We start from the raw sequence: 19,498 nt of genomic DNA on the forward strand, positions 1-19,498 counted from the left end.
GAGCCTACAACAAGTCACAGTAAAACATGAACATTTTTAACCATAACATTTTGTATACAATCTACATTAACAATCTAAATGGACCAAAAAGAGACAATAGAAGAAACTGTCAATGGCAATGTGAGAAAATGATGGTAACTAGTCTGGCCCTAATTCAGGTTAATTGTTTGTTTTCTCCAGACCCCCCTCCACACAAACACAGGCTGTGCTGGCTCACAGAAAGAGTGGGTCATCGTCATTTTGGTCAAGGCTCTCTATGGCAGGTTCAGCAACTGAGGGAGCTGACTTAAATGAGTAAGCAGCTGATGTGCCAAAAAGCTACAAAACATTATCAGGCAGCTGGTGCTCATAGCAAGCCTCACCAGACAGCTTCAGTCCATATCGAATGTACAGGATGGAGTTAAGGGTCTGCAAGGACATCCGATTTCTAAGTTTGCTTTTTACCACACTCATCTGGCTGAATACTCTCTCGACCTCAGCATTCGAGTGTGGCAAGGACAACACAGACACAGCAGCCATGGCAAGTTTTTGAAACGGGTTGATATCAGCTGCATCCCTGAACTTCCAAATCTCACTCCAGAAGCCCAGTGTGTTTTTTGTCTCATTCCATTTACTAAGATGAATGGCACGCCATTGCTGGACAATCTTGTCTATCTCTGCAGGTGAGTAGCCAAGGAGCTTGGCTATTTTTTATATTTCTCCAGGGCTCTTATTGTGCTTTAGAGTTTCCTCCACATTGAAAACTGACATGTACTGCAATGCTTCGATGTTGTCCGGCAGTCTCACCCTCAACTCATTAGTGAGGGAGATGGTGAAGGCTACACACCGCTTTCAGATATTGTTTTCATCCTCAGGCGCAAGGTGGAGCTCAGCTGCCTTTGACTCAAAAAGGTAACCAAGGTACGGTTTGGGACTGATGTATCCATCTATTGGCCCTTTGAGTACATCAACATTTGCCAGTGGATTCAGCACCCTGCTGCTCACAGACTTGATCAGGCTAACCAAGCTGTCAGGTAGCTTAAGAGGATCTACTTGCTCTCCCTCAAAAGCCTTGATGGCCAACTGTACCTCACCCAGCACTGACTTCAAAAAAGTCAGATACAATATGTTTTGAGGATCACTGTACATGGAGTATAAAACCTCAGCCATGTAGCAGTGTTCACTGGACTTGGTGACTGCGAAATGCAGCCTAAGCTCCTCCCACTGGTCCAAAATGCGTGAAACCGCAGGTTCAATGGAGAGCCAACGTGTGGCACACACCTTGGTTATCTGTAAAGGTTTCTCCCCACAGTTAATGGTCTCATATATGGCCTTGTAGGCCTCCCTGTGCTTTGGAGACACTGAAAACCAGTTATAAGTCTCTCGTACCAAGTACTCCACACTACGGGGGATGGTGTCATTGGAAGCATGACTTACAGCAAGCTGCAGAGAGTGGCACACACAGCGAATAAGAACCAGATATTTGAGGCCATACTACTCCTTCAGCACTTTATGGACTCCATTGTTAATCCCCGTCATAACAGAGGCATTGTCAGTCCATATCCCCAGGAGTTTCTCTTTTTTAAGACAACACTTATCGAGGAAAGCCACAACTGCACGGGCTATATATTTGGCATCTCCTCCCTCCAACTCAACAAGCCCCAGAAATGTTGATACAATTGTCTGCTTGGTGTCACTAAAGTACCTTATCACAACCCCCAGGTACTTAGAAACACTTACGTCCGTGGACTCATCGAGGAGGAGGCTGAAACGCTGGTCACCCACATCGGCGACCAACTTTTTCAGAACATATGGTGCTAGAACACCATTAATCATGTCTGTGCACTTTGTCCTGTGCATTTTGAAGTGGGTAGCAGCACTGGAGTCTGAGAAAGCAGCTCTACATGCTTCTCCAATGTGATCACATGCCAGCATGGAACAGTGGCCTCAGCCTTTTTTGCAGAGTCAATTTTTAACCATAAATGGCTTGTTTTGGTGGAACTGTTATAAGGCTTTGCCTTTTGAGTATGTTTTTGAGTTGTCATGTGTTTTTTTACATCACTAAGTTTGGCGTAGAAATCAGCCTTACAATACAGGCAGTATGCCCGTGTATCATCTCCAATAAACGGCTTCAACCAGCCTTTGAATTCAGGGTTTGATTCCCACTCCTTTCTGTATTTTTGAGTGTCCAGTTTAGACTGAGACATGATGAGCTAGCCAGCTAGATGTTTAGCTTATGTCACAGAGAGGCACACACACAGTGGACGAGGTGAGTAAGTGACTGAGGCTGTGTGAGTCAAATGCAGTGATTTATTTTTGTGCAGTGGTTTATTTTAGACAAAGAACATTTTACATTTACATCCCGCCCTGAATGTAAGCCAGGGCGGGATCAGCCAGCGGGGGGCTTCCCGCATGCGTGATTCATTTGCAGTCTGGATGCGGAGGGGTGAACATTTCCTGCTCTGACTGCAGCTGGGAGGGACTGCTGCGCGAGGACTGGGCCGCCTGTGAGTTCTTTGGGACGGGGGTGGGCCCGGGTGGGGCCCACGGCAGCACCCACTGCTCGTTGAGAAGAGTAAGAAGGATACGTGCTTTCATGTCAGAGTCTCCAAAAGTCTCCAATAACACCAGAAAAAGTCGCTAGATTTGTCGCTAGTCGATTTTTTGAAAATGTGTCGGTAGTGGGGTCTGAATACTCGCTAAATATAGCGACGAAGTCGCTAAGTTGGCAACACTGCTGACGTTCGCGATCTCCCCCTATCTGCAAGCGGGGCCAATAACAACACACCTTATTGTCATCGGAATTGAACCAACCAATAAGAGTGCTTGAACATTAAATACACATTTCTTTAGAGGCAAGTGGAAACATAACCAACTCTGTTACACAATGGCGATTGCATCGTCCCTGGACCTGTTGGGGCTATATGCGAATTGTAGTGGGTTTAGGTTGTCGGGTAAGGTGGAGGTGATATGGTCCTTAACTAGCCTCTCAAAGCACTTCCCGATGACATTACATTTATACATTTTAGTCATTTAGCAGACGCTCTTATCCAGAGCGACTTACAGTTAGTGAATACATATTTTTTTATACTGGCCCCCCGTGGGAAATGAACCCACAACCCTGGCGTTGCAAACGCCATGCTCTATCAACTGAGCTACATCCCTGCCGGCCATTCCCTCCCCTACCCTGGACGACGCTAGGCCAATTGTGCGCCGCCCATGAGTCTCCCGGTCGCGGCCGGCTGCGACAGAGCCTGGATTCGAACCAGGATCTCTAGTGGCACAGTTAGCACTGCGATGCAGTGCCTTAGACCACTGCGCCACTCAGGAGTGTGACAGAAGGCGATAGTAATTTAGTCCAGTTACCTTCGCTTTCAACCAACTTCCATAATAAAGTCTCCAAGGGCCCAGTATGGTATTTAGGTGAAGAGTGACACATGCCTTACAATAAACAGTTTGATGGGAGTATTATTATTCTCGTAAGGCAATAGTGAGTGCAAAATAGTAGTTAAAGTCCATAACCTAGGTGGCTAATTCATATACAGGAAATGTACATACACCTTAGCCAAATACATTTAAACTCAGTTTTTCACAATTCCTGACATTTAATCCTAGTAAAAATTCATTGTCTTAGGTCAGCTAGGATCACCACTTTATTTTAAGAATGTGAAATGTCAGAATAATACTAGAGAGAATGATTTATTTCAGCTTTGATTTATTTTATCACATTCCCAGTGGGTCAGAAGTTTACATCCACTCCAATACCTTGGCTTTGTTGTCCTTAAGCCACTTTGCCACAACTTTGGAAGTATGCTTGGGGTCATTGTCCATTTGGAAGACCCATTTGCAACCAAGCTTTAACTTCCTGACTGATGTCTTGAGATGTTGCTTCAATATATCCACATAACTTTCCTTCCTCATGATGTCATCTATTTTGTGAAGTGCACCAGTCCCTCCTGCAGCAAAGCACCCCCACAGCATGATGCTGCCACCCCTGTGCTTCACGGTTGGGATGATGTTCTTCGGCTTGCAAGCCACCCCCCTTTTCCTCCAAACATAACGATGGTCATTATGGCCAAACAGTTCTATTTTTGTTTCATCAGACCAGAGGACATTTCTCCAAAAAGTACGATCTTTGTCCCCATGTGCAGTTGCAAACCGTAGTCTGGCTTTTTTTATGGCGGTTTTGGAGCAGTGGCTTCTTCCTTGCTGAGCGGCCTTTCAGGTTATGTCGATATAGGACTCGTTTTACTGTGGCTATAGATACTTTTGTACCTGTTTCCTCCAGCATCTTCACAAGGTCCTTTGTGTTGTTCTGGGATTGATTTGCACTTTTCGCACCAAAGTACGTTAATCTCTAGGAGACAGAACGCGTCTCCTTCCTGAGCGGTATGATGGCTGCGTGGTCCCATGGTGTTTATACTTGCGTACTATTGTTTGTACAGATGAACGTGGTACCTTCAGGCGTTTGGAAATTGCTCCCAAGGATGAACCAGACTTGTGGAGGTCTACAATTGTTTTTTCTGAGGTCTTGGCTGACTTCTTTTGATTTTCCCATGATGTCAAGCAAAGAGGCACTGAGTTTGAAGGTAGGCCTTGAAATACATCCACAGGTACACCTCCAATTGACTCAAATGATGTCAATTAGCCTATCAGAAGCTTCTAAAGCCATGACATCATTTTCTGGTATATTCCAAACTGTTTAAAGGCACAGTCAACTTAGTGTATGTAAACTTCTGACCCACTGGAATTGTGATACAGTGAAATAATCTGTCTGTAAACGATTGTTGGAAAAATGACTTGTGTCATGCACAAAGTAGATGTCCTAACTGACTTGCCAAAACTATAGTTTGTTAACAAGAAATTTGTGGAGGGGTTGAAAAACTACTTTTAATGACTCCAACCTAAATGTATGTAAACTTCCAACTTCAACTGTAGGTTATTGATGACTCCTTGGTTGATACTAAGCTAAACAAAAACATTCTGATATACTGTAACTGGGTTAGGCAACTTGAGTTAATAATGCAAAAAGAATGTGATTAAATTGATGATTGTATATCCTCCCACCCTGTTGTTATATGGCGTGTCTATTAGTAGGATCTTCCCATTGCATTTATTTTATTGTGAGGATGCATTGGAGGCCTCTGACTATCAATAACAAGATAAAAAAAGATATCATCATCTTCTATTGTCTTCTAGAAATGTTTATTTTTTTCTTGTTATGCAATGTATTATAATTTATGTCCATAGTCCATCTGATGAGTAGATATGGTAACCGTGAGGATCCTTTATTTTATAGCACGCTCTCTCTCACAAGGCTTGAGTGGCTCCTCAATAGCAAACTGAAATATAAAATACTTATTCACTATATCCTTAAATTTAGCAGTAACCTTTTATTGTGACTGTCTGTTTACTACATAGCAATAACTACATATTAATCTAAATAACTTAAATCCATCCAACCATCCCCATTCTTGTGAAGTTGTTTACAGGAAAATTCTAATTCCCTCACAAACAGAGCAGAAGTCTCTGTACTCTAGGTGTTGGGTTGAACTCTACAGGCTACTCATGGCAGCTCTATGTCCCGAAAGGAAAAATACTATTAAGTAAGAATGGTTTTAATATAATATACAGATTTGTTTAACTTTATCAAACAAGTAAACACAACCTCTGGAGAAATACAGTATGAGTTTTGTTTTGTAGCATGATACCTCCTATCAAATTAAGTCTTAGTCTGTGTATACATTTATATAAATCGAGTACATAAATCTGTGGTGTATTTTAATTCAGTAGATTTTATTGCTAAGTGTCTAACAAAGTTCAATCGACTTTCTTTCTCTGTAATTATGTTAAATCATATGCCGTAAAATAGCATCTCTACATTCAGGTAGATAGTAAAGGTATGGTGCGTGATTATGATCTGATGAACGCTAGATCTGCTGGGATTGGGAATCCATAAAAAGGACCAAAGGTGACAGCAGCATGACTGTCTGTCTGGGAGACTTAAGTCTCTCTGTACCAGAGGCTTTTGATCTTTTAGCTCTCTCTCACCGTAGCAGACGGGTAGCAGACGGAACACAACCTGGTCTCTATCTCTCTCACTCCTAGGCCAGGACCCTCACAGGGTAAGATGTTTATCAGTTATATATGCACTGCTTTTATCAATTATTAGGATGAACTATCAGTTTAATTATTATCAATTAAAACATGCTCAATGAAGTTTGACTTGTTTTTGGTTATCTTTTAATCAGTCTTGTGTGACATTTTCTTCTTTGTGAGGTGATTCCATGTGATGTTACCATTTCATACAGTTATAGTAAATGTAAAAATGATGTTTTCTTTATTTCATAATGATAGCATGTCCTTTTTCTTTTGCATGGATGATAGTTATACTGATAGATAAATAGACGATTTGACTTTAATTGCCACAGGTTTGCATATAAACCTATTTGATTTATGCTATTATTTGATAGCTCAGTGATAAAAGAAAAGATCAGTTCGCACACACACTGCCAAAATGATCAGGCAGGCAACTATGTTTGTATTAAAGAGAGTACTAAGGCCTACTATGTGAATGTTGTTTCAGATTCTACACCAATTGCATACAAAAGCACTAAAGTGGCTCAATAAACATCAAAAATGAGTATTCTCAAGAAGAGTATTCTCAAGGAGAAGAAGATCAGTAAGTTGTTTATTATTGTATGTCAATGCTGATTCAGCATTATGACAGACTTCCTATGATGCCTCTATATGATATGTAACCATACCTGAAAGCCCCAGTAGCTGCATATACACATACAGTCAGTGGCGGCTCCTGAAAAAATTCTCAGGAGGGGCAATTTTTCTGATGATTTAGGTGACCTACACACATTTAAAAAAAGATATGTCCAGCAACAACATGAAGACAGGGGCAGCATATAAGTCAATACCAGAAGCATTTATTGACTGATCTCAAAAGTGTTGGCTTACCAGGGTTGGTGGAGCCCTCAGTTTCATCTTTGCCTCGCAAAGCTAACTCAAACACTCCGCAAAACTTCACACACTGGATTAGCTGGCTGAGGATGTGGCGGTTCTTGCTAATGTCGTAGTAAATATATTTGTTATAGTGAATATGGAATATGATATGTTGAGTAAAATGTTGTGCTAAGATCTATTTAGGTCAGGAGCTGGTTATAAGTTCTGTTCCTATCCAATAACAATGGACAAAAGGGTCCTATCTTGTCAGCCTTGTCAGCAGGTGGCCAAGGACAACACCCACGCCATAGGCCTCTCAGTTCTTCCAACTCACGAGTTCTTGCTCTGAGGACACACACACACACAAACACACACACACACACATCATCACTGTTAAACACACACACACACACACACATCATCACTGTTAAACACACACACACACACACACACACACAAAAATCCCCTCTCTTAGGCTGAACATTTGAAGACAGAGAACCCGACTCAGAGCCAATGCAACAGTGACAGTAGCCTGCAGGGGACCTCGCCCAACTCATCAGGACCAATCAGAAGATCAGAACTACTAGATTGAACCTACTTCATTTATTGCATAAAATGTCTGCACACAATGTTTCGGGGCTCTCTTCAGATAATAATAATAATAATAATAATAATAATAATAATAATATGCCATTTAGCAGACGCTTTTATCCAAAGCGACTTACAGTCATGCGTGCATACATTTTTGTGTATGGGTGGTCCCGGGGATCGAACCCACTACCTTGGCGTTACAAGCACCATGCTCTACCAGCTGAGCTACAGAAAGTGGATACTCATGGATGCGCATTGCAATTGTAAAATGTCAACACAATTGGAGACACCACGTCATTTTTGGAGACATGTTATTGACAGTAAACTATTGTAGATGCGACTGCTAACTAAATAAAACATTTTAGCTGGCTAGCTAATCATCTTAGCTAAATGTGGGGCAAACAATTCAGTTATTTACCGTTAATTTGAGGGATTGGGGTGAAAGAAATCGAGTTACATAGTGATACTTTACGATATACTGTATTGACAATATCGCAATATTTTAGCGCTAGTTGGCTGTACCTGCACCAAAACACCATTATTGTTCCTTCATAGCTTGTTCTCAATCTTTTCACATTGGGAGCCAATTTGTTTTCAGCACTTTTATTTCCATGACTGATCAAAACTCGTTCTCATGGCTTTCTGATCCCTCTGCAACAGACATATGGTGCGCAATAAAATCACAGTATCGAATCGCAATACGTATAGAATCATGAGACTCGCAATGCTGATGCATATATCTTATCGTGAGGTTCCTGGCAATTCCCAGCCCAAGTTCATTTGCCACAACAAATCTCTTCGCTAGCAAACGCGATGTCTTCTCCAAAACGGCTATGTGTCTCCAGCAATGTTTACTTTTTTGACGTTCTATGGCATCTCCACTTTCCAAGCATATATGACCACATGTAATATTTTGGTAAGTGATGCAAATAGTGAACTATGTAGGGCCAGGATGTAAAATATATGTAGCTGCAGCAATTTCTCTTATCTGATATGGTAAGTAATGGGGCTTAATTTATAGCTCCCTAAGAGTTTGACGAACGGGTCCGTGAACGCGATTCCAGATATATTTACCTCTGAATAAACTGCCTTTATTACACCATATCCACATCCAGTAAACTTGTGATTATCAACACTAACCTCATCGTTGTGGCGGCGGACAGCTAGCCTGTATCCCTCGTGATCCAGTTGAGTGAGTGGCAATGTCTTTTTTCGTTCGTACCAATTTTTGGAAAATCATCGGGTGTAGGACTTTCCGCCTTTAGTAGAAACCTGTTGAATTATTAAATTTGGTCTGGGAGGTCCTAATTGTTTCGTTGCCAATTTATCTCCATTTGTTCGCCGACAAAAAGGAACTTCTTTCAAACAATCCACTCTTTTCTCAGTTACGTTCATGGTTACGTAACGTATGACGAAAGCGCGTAAGTGCAAGCCCACAGACACCCATTGAGATTGTATTGAAGGCTCTGAAATTTGAAAAAATAGATTTTACATGGGAGTCTATTACAGACTTCTGGGCGATTTTCAACCTGACTGAAATCGCCCCCAAAAGGGGGGGAGCCATTTGAAGCACGACTTTAGCCTGATTCGACATTTAGTGGCAGTGTGGCACTGTGGCAGATCAGACGTATAGATTACAACACTGATAACTACTGTTGCCGTGATATAATTGATTAGAAAAAAAATCCCTTCCTTTTCCCGTTTGGCAGTGCGTCGCCCATATCGCCCTATTGAACAGGCCGCCCCTGCATACAGTTGAAGTCGGACGTTTACATACACGTTAGCCAAAGACATTTAAACTCTGTTTTTCACAATTCCTGACATTTAATCCTAGTAAAAATTCCCTGTCTTAGGTCAGTTAGGATCACCACTTTATTTTAAGAACGTGAAATGTCAGAATAATAGTAGAGAGAATGATTTATTTCAGCTTTTATTTCTTTCATCACATTCCTAGTGGGTCAGAAGTTTACATACACTCAAATAGTATTTGGTAGCATTGCCTTTAAATTGTTTAACTTGGGTCAAACATTTCTGGTAGCCTTCCACAAGCTTCCCACAATAGGTTGGGTGAATTTTGGCCCATTCCTCCTGACAGAGCTGGTGTAACTGAGTCAGGTTTGTAGGCCTCCTTGCTCACACACGCTTTTTCAGTTCTGCCCACAAATGTTCTATAGGATTGAGGTCAGGGATTTGTGATGGCCACTCCAATACCTTGACTTTGTTGTCCTTAAGCCATTTTGCCACAACTTTGGAAGTAGGCTTGGGGTCATTGTCCATTTGGAAGACCCATTTGCGACCAAGCTTTAACTTCCTGACTGATGTCTTGAGATGTTGCTTCAATATATCCACATAATTTTCCTTCCTGATGATGCCATCTATTTTGTGTAGTGCACCAGTCCCTCCTGCAGCAAAGCACCCCCACAGCATGAAGCTGCCACCCCCGTGCTTCACGGTTGGGATGGTGTTCTTCGGCTTGCAAGCAACACCCTTTTTCCTTCAAACATAACGATGGTCATTATGGCCAAACAGTTCTATTTTTGTTTCATCAGACCAGAAGACATTCTCCAAAAAGTACGATCTTTGTCCCCATGTGCAGTTGAAAACCATAGTCTGGCTTTTCTACGGTGGTTTCGGAGCAGTGGCTTCTTCCTTGCTGAGCGCCCTTTCAGGTTATGTCGATATAGGACTCGTTTTACTGTGGCTATAGATACTTTTGTACCTGTTTCCTCCAGCATCTTCACAAGGTCCATTGTGTTGTTCTGGGATTGATTTGCACTTTTCACACCAAAGTACGTTCATCTCTAGGAGACAGAACGCGTCTCCTTCCTGAGCGGTATGACGGCTACGTGGTCCCATGGTGTTTATACTTGCATACTATTGTTTGTACAGATGAACGTGGTACCTTCAGGCGTTTGGAAATTGCTCCCAAGGATCAACCAGATTTGTGGAGGTCTACAATTGTTTTTTCTGAGGTCTTAGCTGATTTCTTTTGATTTTCCCATGATGTCAAGCAAAGAGGCACTGAGTTTGAAGGTAGGCCTTAAAATACATCCACAGGTACACCTCCAATTGACTCAAATTATGTCAATTAGCCTATCAGAAGCTTCTAAAGCCATGACATAATTCTCTGGAATTTCCAAACTGTTTAAAGGCACAGTCAACTTAGTGTACAGTATGTAAACTTCTGACCCACTGGAATTGTGAAACAGTGAATTATAAGTGAAATAATCTGTCTGTAAACAATTGTTGGAAAAATTACTTGTGTCATGCACAAAGTAGATGTCCTAACCGACTTACCAAAACTATAGTTTGTTAACAAGAAATTTGTGGAGTGGTTGAAAAACGAGTTTTAATGACTCCAACCTAAGTGTATGACCACTTTCGACTTCAACTGTAAGATAGTACTTTACATGTATTTTGGGTCCGTCTAGCTATCACCTAATAGGGCCTACTCTGATATCACTTCTAAGTACAAGTAGAGTAAATGCCTTATCAGACAGATTAGTGGTTAAGAGTGTTGTGCCAGTAACGAAATGGTCGCTGGTTCTAATCCCCGAGCCGACTAGGTGAAAAATCTGTCGATGTGCCCTTGAGCAAGGCACTTAACCCTAATTGCTCCTGTAAGTTGCTCTGGATAAAAGCGTCTGCTAAATGACTAAAATTTAATTTTAACCCTTGTAAAATGTCTATAATCAATTGACAAAGTTTGGTTTTGTGTATGTGTGTGTCAGAATTCGACGATGTCGAGGAGAGTGCAACGCAGGACAGCTCGATCGGGGCAGTACGATGGGAACTGCCAGAAGATCTACAGACTCACAACTCAGCACCTACCTCCAATAAACAAACACTCAGCAGCAAACCATCCAGACAACAGGTACAGGATGGACATTAGAGTCGGAGCAAGAGGGAGAGAGAAAGAGAGAGATTGAGAATAAATTATATGGATAGTGAACGTGAGAGACATTGAATTGACAGCTTGATTTTCTTTTTTGTATCTCTTTCCTTATAGAGCCTAAAGGACATGCGTAGCCTGCATGACTGTGTTAGATTCATCACACAGTGGAAACAACAGGTGGAGGTCGTCTGCAAGGTAGGCCTGAGACAAAATATTTAAGAATCAAGGTAGGCCTGAGACTAAATATTTACGGTCTGCAATGTAGGCCTGAGACTAAATATTTACGGTCTGCAATGTAGGCCTGTGACTAAATATATTTAAGGTCTGCAAGGTAGGCCTGTGACTAAATATATTTACGGTCTGCAAGGTAGGCCTGTGACTAAATATTTACGGTCTGCAAGGTAGGCCTGAGACTAAATATTTAAGGTCTGCAAGGTAGGCCTGAGACTAAATATTTACGGTCTGCAAGGTAGGCCTGTGACTAAATATATTTAAGGTCTGCAAGGTAGGCCTGAGACTAAATATTTACGGTCTGCAAGGTAGGCCTGAGACTAAATATTTACGGTCTGCAAGGTAGGCCTGTGACTAAATATATTTAAGGTCTGCAAGGTAGGCCTGAGACTAAATATTTACGGTCTGCAAGGTAGGCCTGAGACTAAATATTTACGGTCTGCAATGTAGGCCTGTGACTAAATATATTTAAGGTCTGCAAGGTAGGCCTGAGACTAAATATTTACGGTCTGCAAGGTAGGCCTGAGACTAAATATTTACGGTCTGCAAGGTAGGCCTGTGACTAAATATATTTAAGGTCTGCAAGGTAGGCCTGAGACTAAATATTTACGGTCTGCAAGGTAGGCCTGTGACTAAATATTTATGGTCTGCAAGGTATGCCTGAGACTAAATATTTACGGTCTGCAAGGTAGGCCTGAGACTAAATATTTACGGTCTGCAAGGTAGGCCTGAGACTAAATATTTAAGGTCTGCAAGGTAGGCCTGAGACTAAATATTTACGGTCTGCAAGGTAGGCCTGTGACTAAATATTTAAGGTCTGCAAGGTAGGCCTGAGACTAAATATATTTAAGGTCTGCAAGGTAGGCCTGAGACAGAGGGTCTGTCTGGGCTGGGCCCTACTGTATAAGGTTTGGTTAGGTAGGCCTGAGACTTAGGGACTGGGTCCCACGTTGGGCCCAAATCCTTTGTTGTTTGTATATTTGTATATTTCTTGATCAGTCTTTATTGGGATGTAGAGATCTATCATATGTGTAGGAGTACTGAAACACTGTATGGGAGGTGGCGTTCTGTTGTAGGGTAATGTAGATTGACAGTTGAAATCCTCAGTTACCCCTAGGTACACACACGGTATACTGGTATGTATAACACCTTATATACTGAGTAAATGAGGCAAGAAGAGTATAAATTAATCTCTGTTTTTGAAAGCTTTGTGGTTGTTGAGCAGATTCTATTGAAACACATGTCAAATTCTATTGAGTCACATTCTGACTAAAATGAGACTACTCAGCGTGATGTCTTAGTTTGTTATGGATTATAATGGAGTTTATTTCATGCTGATAGAACATGAATTTTCTGGTTATAGATTTGTCATGATGGTTTCCTGGTTGAGTTCTTTCTTTGTCTGGTTTGATCTGCTTATGGACAGTAAATTACTTCACATCATTTGAAGAAACTAAATGCAATCACTAAATTAAATCACTAAAGGAAATCATGCTTTGTTTTGGATTTGATCGTTTGAGCAAAATATTATGCATCATATTCTATCTACAGTGTATGTATGTCGGTATGGCATGTTTATCAGTTAACCTTTATCCTGAGCCGTAATCCAGAATGGCCTTTGACAAGGAAATAGAGCCTTCACTGTTGTTGTTTTATGGGACTTTCATAAACGTTGCTCTGGGAGACCTTATGTCATAAATCCATGGATCACGGTGGTTGATAAAAAACTGTATAATTCTTATGACATAATTTACCAGTCCTTAGATAAACTAAATGTGGAATAAGATACTGGATCTAAATTTGGTGGGGGAGATGCTACATCAGGTCATTGGGACAGGAGTGGGTGTGGTTGTTGTGGGCTGACATATGAATGGGAAGAAGCTTTGGGGCAAATTACGGAATTTCTTGCAAACCTGGGTTCAAATACTATTTGAAATCATTTAAAATACTTTATCTGTGCTTGATTGAGCTTGCCTGACTTAATGCACCAATAGAATAGTCACAAAACTGTAAACCCCACCTATCTAGCAGGCTAGAGGAAATGCTCAAATAGTATTTGAACCCTGGTCTGATGTCTTGAATGGAGTGTAAATGACAGTTTTGTGCTGTGTACATCAACTTGTTATTGTGTGTTGTTCTGCAGCTCAGAAAGAATGCCAGAGTGGACCAGCAGAGCGTACAGAGTCTGGAACAGTGTCGAAAACTCATCCTCCAATGGGCAGAGGAGTTGAAGAGAGTGGACACAGTGAGTGGGTTACTAACAATATTCTCACAATTCTCATCTCGAGCAACTTGCATATTCATACTGTAAAATATGGATGCTGTTGACTAGGACAAGACAGATGAAGTGGAGGGGGGAAGTGATCTCCTATACTTTACTATGATGTGAATTAATGAAACCAGGATGATCAATTGAGAATCCATGAATCTTACTCATAACAATGATTTATTTCACGAGATAATGAGACACTGATACAAACACAGTAATTGGCTATACTTCATATGTTTTTCCCTGTCCCACAGAGTTCCTGGATACAGGAGCGAGGTGACTTCGTAGACCTGGAGAAGAACAGGGAGGATCTTGACCCCTCCACACAGGCAGAGCAGAGGATCATGGAATGGGCTAAGGAGCTGCAGAGTGTCACAGAGGTGTGTGTGTTCTTGCCAGTCATAGCCATCATTGCTGATTTATACATATCATTGGTGTAGGTAGAGGTTGCCTGATCTAAGGTCAGAGTCAGTCTCAGTGAGATCAAATCAGTTCATGAACCTTGCACTGTTTGTGTCCATTCAGAGATGTGGTCTGATGAGGGATGAGCTCACCCAGATGCTGAGACGGCTGGAGCTGAATAAAAAGAAGCTGGTGACCCTCCTCCCCTTCCTGGAGTTCATCACCTGGTCTCTACTGAAGGAAGAGGACAGCAGCACAGTGAGGCACACAGCCCTAACCCTATGATCAATCCTAACCCTGACCCTAACCACAACCCTAGCTTCATGTCCACATACTGGTTCAACCCTAACCATAACCCTGCCACCCACACATTTCTCTCAATCTTTGTAGGATCCAGTCTTATTAAATGTCTTTACAATTTCAAGCTATGATTGGTACCATCTACCTTTTTCAAATGCAACACACAGAATTTGAGTTAGGTTTCGATTCACCTAGAATATTGTCCTCGGATGACATTGTGTCAACCAAAAGAGGAGGACGGCTCCAGATAAAGCTCTTATGCAAGCAGTGATAAGGCAGCCGCCTAATCAAAGGGGCTATAGACTAGCCAATATAAATCGTTATCAGATCAGAGACAAACCATCAGCAATACTTCATGCTGACCTTTCTATTACCTACAGTTGAGTCAACTGTTTTGGAATGGAATACTACCCTCTAGAACTGCCCATTGGTAACACAGTGCCTCCTTTATTACTCCTGGTCATGCCCTCTGGCCCCTGCTCTCTTTCTCTATCAACCACTGGCATTGCCCCAATTCTGACGCAACCCTTCTCTTTGCTCCTCCTATAGGGTATCGTTCCCCAGCTATGGCTGGCTATGAAACAACGCACCTGGAAAACAGGTATGTTCGCCCCCTCCTAACATCCAAATCTTTTTGCTTTCTGGCTGTGAATGTTTGAAAAGTGTCATTATTTTAACATTTGAATGTTATAGAGGTATGTTATCGTCTTCTCCTGAATTGACAGAAACGCCTAAGTACATCCCAAACTCAGTGTGGAACTGGATCTGCAGTGCTTCAGGTAATTATGCTTCATTTGCTGCATTTCATAATTCAGTACAGTGTTTACCAACTTTGGTCCTCAAGTACTGCCAACAGTACATCTTTTTGCTGTGGCCCCAGACACGCACACCTGATTCTACTTGTCAACTAATCATCAAGCCCTTGACAAGTTGAATCAGGTATTTTTGTCTGTGGCTACGACAAAAATGTGTGCTGTTGGGGGTACTCGAGGACCGGAGTTGGGAAACACTGCAGAGTGTATTTAGATGGACAGATTTGATTTGATTTTAAAATAATACAATTCCAACCATACAAGTGGATACAGTGCTTTCAAAATAACCGAGAATAACAGAAAAAAAGGTTTACTTAAATAATTTCAATTGTGGTCCTCTATTGCCCAGAAACACAATATACATGCACTAAAACCTCTCCTCTCACGTTGTCCTCCTACATAGTTGACGTTAACTTGGACCCTATGACCAACCACCCGTGGCTGCTGCTCTCAGACGACCATAAGAAGGTCCAGGAGGCTCACTGCACGACAGAGGTGGACTTCAGCACGCAGCGCTATGATGGCTGGCCCTGCGTCCTGGGCTGGGAGGGCATGTCCTCTGGACGTCACTACTGGGAGGTCACCCTGGCCAACAACGGATACTGGAGAGTCGGTCTGACCACCGCCACGTCCAAACGCCACGGTCGCTTCCCTATGACCCCCGCCGAAGGCTACTGGGCCCTGTGGCGCAGCACGAGGCAGTTATATGCCTGCACCAAGCCAGAGACCTCCCTGCCCCTGGAGATGCTGCCCCGCAATGTGGGCATCTATCTGGACTTCGAGGAGGGTCAGATCTCCTTCTACAACGTGGAGACCCGGGCGCACATCTATACATTCACCGATAACTTCAAGGAGAAGCTGTATCCACTGTTTGCTCCGCTGGATGGACGCACCCTCATCACCATCTCATCGCCGAAGTATGTCAGAGATGTAGACTAGGCACCCCCTACCTAATCTCAGAACCCCAAACTCGTGTGTCTGTCAGAAGAGCCTCTACCCATCATAGGGGCGGTTCCTGCTAGTCCTGGACTAAAAAACTAACTCAATGGAGATTCTCAGGATTAGCCTTAATCAGTGTGAGTGAAACCACCCTATGGTTTACAGCAACAACAGATAACCTTGATCCTGGAACCGTGACCTCAAAATATCTGTTAAGAGCCCTCCTATTGCCTCCATGGATGATGTATCTAGTATCTATGAATTATCTATTTAGTATCTATGTAGTATCTCTGAAGTATATATTTAGTATCTATACTGAACAAAAATAAACGCAACATGCAACTATTTCAAAGATTTTGCTGAGTTACAGTTCATATAAGGAAATCAGTAAATGTAAATAAATCAATTAAGCCCTAATCTAGGGATTTCAAATGACTGGGCAGGAGCGCAGCCATGGGTGGGCCTGGGAGGGCATAGGCCCACCCAATCAGAATTCGTAAAAAAAAAAAGTTAATTTGTGGAATTTCTTTCCTTCTTAATGCATTTGAGCCAATCAGTTGTGTTGTGACAAGGTAGGGGTGGTATACAGAAGATCCCCCTATTTGGTAAAAGACCAAGTCCATATTATGGCAAGAACAGCTCAAATAAGCAGAGAGAAACAACAGTCCATCATTACTTTAAGACATGAAGGTCAGTCAATACGGAACATTTCAAGAACTTTGAAAGTTTCTTCAAGTGCAGTCGCAAAAACCATCAAACGCTATGATGAAACTGGCTCTCATAAAGACCGGCACAGGAAAGGAAGACCCAGAGTCACCTCTGCTGCAGAGGATAAGTTCATTAGAGTTACCAGCCTCAGAAATTGCAGCCCAAATAAATGCTTCACAGAGTTCAAGTAACAGACACATCTCAACATCAATTGTTCAGAGGAGACTACGTGAATCAGGTCTTCATGGTCAAATTGCTGCAAAGAAACCACTACTAAAGGACACCAATAAGAAGAAGACTTGCTTGGACCAAGAAACACGAGCAATGGACATTAGACCGGTGGAAATCTGTCCTTTGGTTTGATGAGTCCAAATGTGAGTTTTTTGGTTCCAACTGCTGTGTCTTTGTGAGACGCAGAGTAGGAGAACGGATGATCTCTGCATGTGTGGTTCCCACCGTGAAGCATGGAGGTGGTGGTGTGATGGTGCTTTGCTGGTGACACTGTCAGTGATTTATTTAGAATTCAAGGCACACTTAACCAGCATGGCTACCACAGCATTCTGCAGCGTTACGCCATCCCATCTGGTTTGCGCTTAGTGGGACTATAATTTGTTTTTCAACAGGACAATGACCCAACACACCTCCAGGCTGTGTAAGGGCTATTTGACCAAGAAGGAGAGTGATGGAGTGCTGCATCAGATTACCTGGCCTCCACAATCACCCAGCTTCAACCCAATTGAGATGGTTTGGGATGAGTTGGACCGCAGAGTGAAGGAAAAGCAACCAACAAGTGCTCAGCATATGTGGGAACTCCTTCAAGACTGTTGGAAAAGCATTCCAGGTGAAGCTGGTTGAGAGAATGCCAAGAGTGTGCAAAGCTGTCATCAAGGCAAAGGGTGGCTATTTGAAGAATCTCAAATATAAAAATATATTTTGATTTGTTTAACACTTTTTTGGTTACTACATGATTCCATGTGTTATTTCATAGTTTTGATGTCTTCACAATTATTCAACAATGTAGAAAATAGTAAGAATAAAGAAAAACCCTTGAATAAGTAGGTGTCCAAACTTTTCACTGGTACTGTATATATATATAAGAATAGAAGAAATTGATCAAGCTTGGACCAATCACTTTTGTATTAAATATTTTCATAATAATGTAACTTCAAATTGTCTAAGCTTTACATTGCATGCATGCTGTCACACTTACTAATACATATATATTTATACAATAAATCACACAAACCCAAACTTAATGAAAATGTAATGTTTTCTTTAATAGTTTTATGAAAATGTCAATGTATTTCCGTGGCAGTTTAATAAAAAGTGTGTTTGGTAGATATTCTGGCGTGTGTGTGTGTGTGTGTGTACTCTTCCTCTTAACAAAAATAAAAAAGGGTACAAAAACATGTTACCGATACAAAATTACGAAAGAGAATAAAGATAAAAAAATAAATTGGACCTTAAAAATATCCAACTAGGACTGCAATTTAAATTAACACTTTTTTGCAATATTTCTGCAGTGTCTTACAAATTCCTGTTCTGAAAACAGCAAGTGTCTACCTGTGAGGGGAGTCTATTTGGCAGAACATTAAAAGGTTTTTTACCCAAAACGTATTCTCGGCACCCAGAACCAAATCAGCTACTCTTCTGGTAAGGCTGTCTTAAGACACTACCAAAGCATACATTTCAACATCATGATAAAAGGGGTGTTGTAGAAGAGACATGTTGCGCTAAACAGCTAGACACGTATGGCAGTGGCAGGATACTGTTGACAGAACTTTACAGTTAACAATATAATGACTAGGGAGGTAGATGTTCAGTTGAAGCTCTCACCCATTATTCAAGTAAGGATCTTATCAATAGGCCTCACTAACTAAACATCATCACTTATGAACCACAGTAAGGCCCCTGTACTCTAATACATACTTATCTTTCATATGCAAAAAGGACTGCGTGATGGCCATGCTAGGTTGACGTTAGCTAAATGTACAGTACAGAGAACCCAGGGGAATGCATGTACTATATAGAAAAGAAAGTAGATCATATCACAATCCTACAAAAAGCAATACATATAGTCTAACAGGACAGAGAGTTCATTGTCCTCAGAGTGAGTAACACTAGAACAGGGATTCAGGACCTGCATGGGCCACCAACCAACTGATGAGCGCACCAAAGTTGCCCATAAGCATGACAGAATAACAAGCTTAACCTGCACTAAAACAGCATGCTAACATAAGGCTAGTAAGCTGCAAGCATCAACAGTTTACCGTAATTGCATTCCCTCAATTAATAGAAAAGGTAATTTGGCAGAACAGAAACAAAGCAGGATGGGTAAATCCTCTCTCTCGGGTCGTTCCACCTCAAAAAGCACAAGAAAAGTATTGACACCCACCATATCAGATTGTTCGGAAATAG

General features: G+C 41.8%; 1 protein-coding gene across 1 annotated transcript; it reads left to right on the forward strand.

Moving 5' to 3' along the window:
* Positions 1 to 5,931: 5,931 nt before the first annotated feature.
* Positions 5,932 to 16,754, forward strand: si:ch211-114c12.5 (E3 ubiquitin-protein ligase TRIM39). Its single transcript, XM_041895327.1, has 10 exons — positions 5,932 to 6,104; positions 6,566 to 6,661; positions 11,256 to 11,398; positions 11,534 to 11,614; positions 13,794 to 13,895; positions 14,174 to 14,299; positions 14,445 to 14,579; positions 15,171 to 15,222; positions 15,347 to 15,400; positions 15,837 to 16,754. The coding sequence occupies exons 2-10, from the start codon at positions 6,619 to 6,621 to the stop codon at positions 16,370 to 16,372; spliced, it is 1,272 nt and encodes a 423-aa protein (XP_041751261.1). The 5' UTR covers positions 5,932 to 6,104; positions 6,566 to 6,618; the 3' UTR covers positions 16,373 to 16,754.
* The last annotated feature ends 2,744 nt before the right edge of the window (positions 16,755 to 19,498 follow it).

Source organism: Coregonus clupeaformis, chromosome 13 (assembly GCF_020615455.1).
Source record: "Coregonus clupeaformis isolate EN_2021a chromosome 13, ASM2061545v1, whole genome shotgun sequence".
Taxonomy (NCBI): Eukaryota; Metazoa; Chordata; class Actinopteri; order Salmoniformes; family Salmonidae; genus Coregonus; species Coregonus clupeaformis.

Bases quoted from the DNA above. Each gene is read 5' to 3' on its own strand.
- si:ch211-114c12.5 (XM_041895327.1), top strand. From the start codon at position 6,619: ATGAGTATTCTCAAGAAGAGTATTCTCAAGGAGAAGAAGATCA. The intron at 11,399-11,533 runs GTACAGGATGGA...CTTTCCTTATAG, and splicing joins GCAAACCATCCAGACAACAG to AGCCTAAAGGACATGCGTAG. The intron at 14,300-14,444 runs GTGTGTGTGTTC...GTGTCCATTCAG, and splicing joins AGCTGCAGAGTGTCACAGAG to AGATGTGGTCTGATGAGGGA.